This window comes from Helianthus annuus, chromosome 17, assembly GCF_002127325.2.
Source record: "Helianthus annuus cultivar XRQ/B chromosome 17, HanXRQr2.0-SUNRISE, whole genome shotgun sequence".
Classification (NCBI taxonomy): Eukaryota; Viridiplantae; Streptophyta; class Magnoliopsida; order Asterales; family Asteraceae; genus Helianthus; species Helianthus annuus.
The window spans coordinates 43,375,988-43,385,698 of NC_035449.2; the positions used below are offsets into that span (position 1 = coordinate 43,375,988).

Below are 9,711 nucleotides of genomic sequence, written 5' to 3' on the forward strand. Positions count from 1 at the left end.
GTAATTATTAACCTAGGATTTCTACAAGTTCTAGTTTCAACTCAAACGCATTTGATTAACGGATTTAGTGTACCGTGACTTAGGTGCTACTAACTATCAACGCTCCGCAGAACGGACAAAAAGACACTTTGTAATCAACACAAGTAAATCCTAACAATGACAATGTACAATTACATATCACCGTTTCGCAAAGTCATAACTTTTAACATCGCTCGACAATTCACGAATTCGTAACAAATGTAATACTATTGTCAAAGTTTCAAAAACCAAATACAAATTGTCACTAAGCTAAAACAAGAACAATTCGAAACCCTAGAATTAACAACTACCTACACCGGGGTGAAACCGAGATGATTAGCCGCTCATGGTTGAAGAAGCTTGATCACCGGATGTTTGGAACACGGACGGATTCATCTTTGAAGCTTGATTAGATGGAGCAATGATGGATGTTGAAGGTTTGGTGAAGAATAATGGGTGGAAGGATTGATGGTGATGATTAGGGTTTGTATCAATTGGTGATTGTGGATGATTCGGATTGATGATAGTGATGATAGTGGAATGGGTAGATGATAGTTGGTGAAGAAAGCTCTAAAAACAAGGTTCAAACTCCTCCAAAAGTGTAACTCCCGTATTAGTTGGTCAACAACCCTTTTTGATTCGTTCCAACACCCCAAAACCCCAAAGTTCGCATTTCAGGTTTTGATGAGCCGTCGCCGACGGTGGATGTGTCCGTCGGCGACGGTGTGTGGATGTTTGAAAGTGGCCGACGGCCTAATTCGCTGTCTACGGAGAAAATAGGCTACGGCCATTTACACCAGCCGTCGGCGACGGCCCATATGGGCGTCGGCGACGGTGCCCAGGAATCATTCTTTCTGTTTTTCGCACTCCTTGCTCCCGGTTGACCCGTTTTCACTCCGGTGACCCGTAAAGCTCCCGAAAAGCTCCTTAAACCCCAGTAGACCTGCAAAACACAAATCTAATCAAAAGTAGGCAATTCGAAACTAAAACTTGTGTAAAAACATCAAATTAAACAATTACAAGCACCGGTTTTCAACCACGTATCAAGCAACCCCCAATCCCTATGTGGAAATGGGAGAGTATAGCTATGGACTTCATAACAAAGCTTCCGCCCACGTCATCAGGTCACGCTAGCATTTGGGTTGTTGTTGATCGTTTAACCAAATCAGCCCACTTTCTGTCAATACGAGAAGACTACAAGGTGGAACGATTAGCCCGTATCTACACCGACGAGATCATTTGTAATCATGGGACGCCTCGTGACATCATCTCTGACCGTGATGCTCGGTTTACCTCGCGATTGTGGGAAACGTTTCAAGCTGCTCTCGGTACTACGCTTAACCTGAGTACCGCATTCCATCCTCAGACCGACGGCCAGACTGAGAGAACGATTCGTACTCTTGAAGATATGCTCCGTTTGTGTGTCATAGACTTCGGTGGTAATTGGGACAAATACCTGCCATTAGTCGAATTCTCGTATAACAACAGTTATCATACCAGCATCCAAATGGCACCATTCGAGGCTTTATATGGAAGAAGATGTCGATGCCTATTGTGTGGCACGAGATCGATCACTCGCAATTAACCGGTCCTGAGCTATTGCAAGAAACGACTGACAAAGTCCTCCAAATTCGAGACAACTTGTTGAAAGCTCGGAGTAGACAGAAAAGTTATGCCGATAGACGACACAAGCCCCTTGAATTTGACGTTGGCGACTACGTACTCCTAAAGGTGTCACCTTGGAAGGGTGTGGCCAGATTCGGTAAGAAAGGGAAACTAGCGCCTCGATATGTTGGACCTTTTAAGATTCTGGAAAGTATCAGAAAAGTCGCCTACAGACTCAAACTGCCGGAGGAACTTAGTAACGTCCACCCGACTTTCCATGTGTCAAACCTCTGAAAGTGCCTGGCTGAGCATGATTTAATTGTACCGCTCGATGACCTCCAAATAAACGAAAGACTGCACTTCGTGGAAAAGCCTGTTGAAATCATGGATCGCCAAACCAAGCAGCTCAGGCGCTCGCGCATTCCTATTGTGAAGGTCCGATGGGAAGGCAAACGAGGCGCAGAGTTCACCTGGGAACTCGAGAGTAACATGAAGGCAAAGTACCCGTAGTTGTTTGTAACGGCTTCGGCCTAATTTCGGGACGAAATTCCCTAAACAAGGGGAGGCTATAACACCCCAGTGTTTCGAAAGTCAAAGTCAAAGTCAAGATTGAAGTCAAAGGAGAAAAAGATCGCTAATAGCAATCTGTCTCTCCTTGCTCAATCCCTGTCTTGACTTCTTTGACTGTAGTTAGTATATTATACATTTTTACGTTAGTTGTATTATGTGGAGTAATTAATTACAATCGAAGTAATCGAAGTATATTTCTCAATACGAACCGCTTTACGACTGTGAATAATAGGAAGTAACAGTGCGATAAAGTTAATTAAGCGATAATCGAACTAATCTAATCATCATCGCACTCACAAACTCGAATATACGCATTTTGGGTTACTGTTATACGTGTGTATGTGCCTTATGTGTTACTTGTGCGTGTTTATTTATGTTATATGTGGTAATCAATCGAATCGCAATCGAAATTCAATCGCAATCGAACTCAATCGAAATCGAATCATGATAATTAGGGGAGAAAGGATAGTGCTCGATATGATTAGTTGGGATTAAAAGTAATTTGAATAGGAAACTCTATCGCGTTCGCATCAATCGCAATCGAAATCGTAATATCAAAAATCATCGCACCGAACACTCGAATCAGGCAGCTGATCAATCAGGCTACCAGCCGATCGAACAGCCAGCCGATCGGATAGGCTGTCCGATCGAGCTGCCTGGCCGATCGGCCAACACTTTCCTCATTTGGAAGCCTATAAATACCCTTGTCATTGTCATCCTTTCCACTTTTGGAAACCCTCTGACCGACCAGCTCGTGCTCTCCACCTTTTCTCAGATTTCTCGCGATTCCGGTAAGATCTCGTCCTAAATCTTGTACTTTCTTGATCTACACGCACTCCTACACCTTTCTATCTTTTAAATCTTAACTTTTAACCGTGAAATCATCAAGATTCAAGTGTTCTAGGATGATGTCATCATGGTGTTCTTGAAGAACTTCATGTTTTGGCCTCAATCCACCGAGAATAACTTGGATCTAACTGATTTCCACATAAATAAACAAAGATCTTTCACAGATCTAAACATATTCACACTGAAAGAGATTGAAAGATGGATTTCTGGCCTTTTTTCAACTCTTTTACACTCAATGTCTTCAAAATCGGTAGAAACGGAGCTTGTGCTAACTTGCTAATCATTTCGGTGGTTGCGTGGCCTAAGATCCGGATTCTATCCACGAGGTTCACCGATTTCGGGTTCAACATGAAACACCGTTCCGAAACGTTCGCTAGACAGATTTGGGTAATTGCTGTCCGAACAGGAGGACCAAGTAGTGATGAGGTTCAGTTGTTTGACTCGTTCTCAAAATACCTCGCTAAAACGACAAATCAAAACAACCAAGTGTTAGACGAACAGGCTGACCAGGACAAGGTGTTGTCCGAACGGACAGCCAGCCGAACGGACAGACAAGCCGAACGACTGGCTAGCCGATCGGCTAGCACTTGGGTCCCACACTTAATCAACCTAATTGAAGTGAGTATTGAACGAACTGCTGTCCGATCAGACTGCATCCGATCGGATTACTCTTCGGATCATGAGATACTTGACTTTAAATACTTAATCGATTTTTCGACATGTTCGATGCACGGAAATGCCATCCGATCGAACTACTGTCCGATCGAGTGACCTCTTGCTGAGGACATGTTCTTCACTGAAGTACCAGCCGATTGGGTTGCCGACCGATCGAACGATCGTCCGATCGACCGACTTGAAAGGCAAAGATACTTCAAGGTTTTCAAATACTGCAACGAAAACTTCAAAAGTCAGCCATCATACGCAAACACATCTTACTAGGAAGAAACAATCCACTCGAACAACCATCCGATCGGACTCCCGTCCGACCGGACAACTGTCCGAACGGACTTCCAACCGAACGGTCAGCCGTCCGATCGGACTACCGTCCGACCGACTAGCTGTCCGATCCATCGACACTTGTTTCCGTTTTACACATTGCTTATCGTTATACTCTCGAACTGTTCAGGCTAGCCCTACTCTCAAGCGCTCCCTTCAATCCATCAACCGCTGTGAGTATACTCGATCCCTTTTTGCTTTATGCACTTTTGGGTGTTACATACGTTACATATACGAAATCACATCGAACACACTACGCAATACTTCTAAACGCTAACCGTTACCGCATGTTATACGTGACTTAATGAATGCTTGTTTGTTATGTTTACACATGGAATGCTGTCTACCTGCCTTAACGACGATAGTACTATAGTTTGGACTCAGCACCCGCTCATGCGGGGGTTGTTAAGGACAATTATTTGCATGGATTACAGTGGTGATCATGTATTACAAACTGCCTCGGACAGTCAACCCGCAGTCATTGGTATCAATAGATCCGTGTCGATAATTAGCATGCTTCGTTTTCCGCTGTGTACGTACTGGTTATGCGTAAACTATTTCGAACTCTATATGCTATTATCAAACTTGTATACTCGCCTTTACACTATGTGTATTGACTTTTATTTTAACATATGTGACAGGTAATTAGGATGCTTATCTGCTAGGAAAGCGAGGCTAGAATAAAACTCTAGAGTCCAACAAATAGTTGTCTGTAGTAATTGAATCAAGGGTCTCTAGAAGCAGATAAACAATTGCTATATTTAAATCTGAGTTGTCAGAACAGAATTATTTGCCTAGATTTTGTCTGTAATAATTTCTTTACTGTTTGAGACATGGTATGGGACATGTTACTTTAAATTGAATAGTAATGATAATTGTTATGGAAACTTCTGGACAATCTGTTTCGCTTAGTGCCGCGCCCCCGATTATTCCGCCATCGGTTGGGGTGTGACAACGAAACACTGGAGTTTCGTCCAATGGGGTTTCGCCGAAATGGGCTTTTGGCCCATGTGAGGCCCAAAGGTGTTTTGGTTATAAGAACTGTGTATTCGCATAAGTTACGTAAGTTAAAATCAGCGAAACCCTAGACACTTTCTCCTCTCCCTTGCATCCGACGGCAATCACCATTCTTTTGAAGTTCTTGTGTGTTCCATCTCACAACTGGTTAGTCACGATAACCCGATTCGATCTATTTGTGATGTTGTGTGTGTAGATATCTATTGTTATAAGTGAGTTTATTTGCTGAATGATTTGGGTTATGATTGATGTTTGAATTGAAAGTCATATAATTAGGATTGTACAATCTCATGTTAGTTTTGTGATTCGTTGATGGTGATATATATACATGTAATCTTGATTTCGTAATCCACTAATGTGCTGCTTGATTAACGATGATGATTAAGGGTTAACTAGTTTGTGCAATTCTGTATGTTGTGAATAAACTGTATGTGGTGAATAAACTGTTAAATGGGCATGATTAAGGATTTCACTAAATCTGCGTATTGAGATTCAATGATTGGAAACTGTTATGATGAAGGGTCGTATTAGGGTTAGTTAGTAACCATCGCTTGACCCATAGTTATGTTAAATTTGTGCAGTTGAGGTTTCTGAAGCTGATTCAGACGAAACTTATGATGTTTCACCACACATGTAGTCGACGAAACTTGTGATGTTTCGCCACACTTGTAGCCGACGAAACATGTGATGTTTCGCAGGGGTTCTTAAGACGAATGTTGGGTTCCTTTCGTCGGTTAGAGTTTCGCCGCCCAGAGAAACAGTTCACATAACAGAATGTAGTTTAGAACATGTTTGATAATGAATGACTATATGATTGACCTTTGTCTGTTAACACTGTTAGTTATGACTGGGAAAAACATGATTCGGTTTTAATAGCACACTTAACTGTTGTGTACTGTTATGAAACATACGTGTGACATGTAAACTGTGGATTGTATGAGTGTATATAACTGCTATGTGCTACTCGGTGATTATTGAATTGATACACGCTATGACTTTCATTTATACGTGAACCTTGAGACTGTGAGACTGATTATGCATACTTGAATACCATAGGCTTTGACTGAGTTAGTGTGTGTGAGTAACTAGTCATACCGAGCAAACCAAGGTGAGTTCACTACTCTTGAGCATGCGTCCCGGTGGTTGGGACAGTCAGTGGGTATCCGGGGAGGGATAAGTCTATTGGGTAAAACTGGGATGTTGGATAATAATCTCACTCTATCACTCTTAAGTCCTATTTTTTGTTACTGGAAAGGTAGCGGGGTATTAGTTGGTAGCGCTACTTAGGTTTGGCACCCTCACCCCGTACCGGAGAGGACGGGTGTGAACTAATGACCCAGTCACGCCCAGTGCTTTGATAGGAGCACTAGGTACGGGCAAAACATACATCAGGAGCCGTCTTGTTCAGTATCGAGATATTATCAACATTACTTTCGGATTTGTTAACAAACTGGATTAGACACTTGGTAATTAACGTTTTCGTAAAACTGTGAACTCACCAGCGTTGTCTGACACACTTGTTGCATGCTCGCAGGTCGTTAGGTACTTTAGATGGGAACTTGCTATCTGGATGGCTGGAGTGGTCATGGTCATGTTGCTGAGGATTGTCTTAATGTTATTTAACACTATTGCATTTGGTTTTGGAATACCTTGAACAATATTTTGTCTTTGCTTCCGCTAAATCTGATAACTCTTGTTTGACATTTATGAATGCTTAATTTAATAAACATAAACATGATGTTGATTTACTATTAGTTCAATGTGATTGGTGGCTGGATCCTGGTACGTCACACACCTAGCGGGTTTTCCGTATGTGGTATTTTGGGGGTGTGACAAATACTATATCATGTATTTTTAAACGATTAAACTACTTTGAAGTCTTGTCAATTTATAGAAAACGAGCACCAAATTTTTTTTTATTGCCTACTTTTTTTCTTTTTTGTAATGTTATATTAATAATATACTAAACTGTTTTAGTGTTTGATCTTTTCTATAATCAAGTAACTTAATAGTTATATTATTAATCTTAAATAAAACAAAATATATGTCAAAGTAAATTTAAATATAATCACAAATTGAGTGAATCGTATATAAATTATTAGATAAGACAATATTAGGTGATATGATGGTAACCTCAAGTCTTATGTTAGGTTTCAAAAGGAAAATAAAGTGTTAATAGAAATAAAAATAAAATTACTAATTTAGTTTTATTGGGTTTCAATAAAATAATAATAAATAAATGTTAATTGAAATAAATAATAGAATTACTAATTTAGTTTTTATTCAATTAGATGAGAAAAGAGACAAAACACCATTTTGATAAATATTTTTCAAGGAACACCACTTTGATAAATACTTTTTTCACCTACACTAGTTTAGGAAAAAACTCTTTATTTTCTGGTGACATAAATTTTATTTATATTTTTAATTTAGATAAACACTTATACTCGTATGTTTATTTAGTAGTAATTCAAAAACTCTAATTTTTATAAATTTTGGCACTAAACAATTATTTTTTTAAAGATTATGATACTTTAAGATTTGATTTTAACTCTATTATTCACGTCAATTATTAGTTTACAAATCTTAAATACTTATATAACGTAGTTATTATAACTTATTAACTAGTAAACATGTATATGTGTTTGCACAATATAAATTTTTTAAATTTGGTTGCTAGTTTTATTGAATTTTCTTTATAAACATGCGTATTATAGTTTGACATATCCATACTGCAAAATATTTAAGAAAAAACATTTATTCAACCAGTATAATACACAACTTTCTAACCTAATTGAATTTATAAAGTAGCAAGATAATCTCTTTAACTAAGTGATAAGAACTAGAAAGTTATATACATGCTATTTAAGCTTGTTTTTTCTTTTATATACTTACGATTTTTCATGGATATCTGAAGCAACTCATGAATACGGTATATGTAAGATGTTTTAACATATCTATAAATTATGTAAGATACTAAGGGTCTGTTTGGCATGGGGTAATGGAATGGACGGGGGAATGGAATGGACGAGGTAATGGAATGAATGAGGTAATGGAATTGATCATTACTATTCCATTGTCTTGTTTGGTTACAATGTGAGAATGGAATTAACCATTACTTTTGTTGTTTGGTATGCGAGAAAAGACGAAGGAATAAAATTGGATAGTGGTGGTCAATGATGGGCGGCGATGGTGGGTGGTGATAGGTGACAGTTGTAGCGGCAACGGTGTTGGTGGGTGGAGACGGCGACGGGCGGTGAGAGCGATGGTGGTGGTGGGTGACGACGAAGGTGGGTGGCGGCGGTGGTTGGAGGTGGAAGCGGTGGCGACGGTGGTGGAAGGTGGTAGCGGTGGTGGCGGTGGGTGTTGGTGGTTGATAGCGATGGCGGAGGTGGGTGGCGACGGCGGTGGTGATCGGAGGTGGCATCGGCGATGGTGGGTGGTGATAGGTGGCAGTTGTAGCGGCGACGGTGTTGGTTGGTGGAGACAGCGGCGAGTGGAGACGGCGTCGGGCGATGAGAGCGGTGGTGGTGGTGGGTGACGACGAAGGTGGCTGGTGGCGATGGTTGGAGGTGGTAGCGGTGGCGACGGTGGTGGAAGGTAGTAGCGGTGGTGGCGGTGGGTGGTGTTGGTTGATAACGATGGCGGAGGTGGGCTACGGCGGTGGTGATCGGAGGTGGCATCGGCGATGGTGACGACGATGATCGAAGGTGGGTGGTGGCGGTGATCGGAGGTAGCAACAGCGATGGTGGATGGCTGCGACGGCAGTGGCGGGGATGGAGGTGTCACACCCTGGCTTTGCGGAAGCGTGGTTAATTTGGTGTGACTTCTTAATACCATAGCTTAATCATAACAAAGCTATATGAATTAAAAACATGCAAGAATCATCCATTAAGTTTTAAAACCAAACATAGTATCATTGTTTAAACGGAACAACACTCTAATAACCATAACATTGTTTCCCAAACAAAACAACTTAAACATAACATAAACACAGTTTAAGGACTGTGACTTGTCCAGGAAAGAGTCACATTCCCTAAACTCCGGATGACCTTGGAAACTAGTGCAGCGGGAAAACGTGCCATACCGTGCCAGATCTTTTAATTCCCTGAAATACATGTAAGTTGAAAAATCAACAATAATGTTGAGCGAGTTCATGTGTAAGTGAGTAAATAAACCTTTGTTCGTATAAAAATCCTGGTATGTAGCAAATAAGGAAAAAGAGATCACCAATGGTTTGCAAGGCCATTGATATGTGTGAAATGCAAGTAGGAAGGCTCAAACCTAGCAAATTTATGCGTCGGGTACAAAGTCATCCCGAGGTCCGTTATGCTGGGCCTGGGACTGGGCTCGCTACACCCAAATAGATCTATCGCTCCTGCCCCTCGGTCCTACCATGAGGATTAATGACCTCAAGTTTCCGCCTACCCATTCACATGATCTAAATAGTAACCCTCCTTACGCTAACCATACCATGTATAAAGTATTCATAATCAAAGTAACATGTATTTCACCCCCGTAGTATAGAAAACTGAAAACAGTTAAGAGAAAAGGGGGACATGAACTCACAGTCAGTGCGTCTCTACCAAGTACTCCGAATGTCAGCTGTGCGACGACCTACATGTACTAATTCTATTAGACGGATGGCCGTGCCTT

General features: G+C 41.0%; 1 protein-coding gene across 1 annotated transcript; it reads right to left on the reverse strand.

Annotated features, from left to right (window-relative positions):
• Positions 1–8,228: 8,228 nt before the first annotated feature.
• Positions 8,229–8,738, reverse strand: LOC110924116 (extensin-like). Its single transcript, XM_022168152.1, has one exon. It carries the CDS (start codon positions 8,736–8,738, stop codon positions 8,229–8,231), a length of 510 nt encoding a protein of 169 aa, XP_022023844.1.
• Positions 8,739–9,711: the final 973 nt, after the last annotated feature.

Coding starts and splice junctions, on each gene's coding strand:
- LOC110924116 (XM_022168152.1), bottom strand. CDS start 8,738: ATGCCACCTCCGATCACCACCGCCGTAGCCCACCTCCGCCATCGTTAT.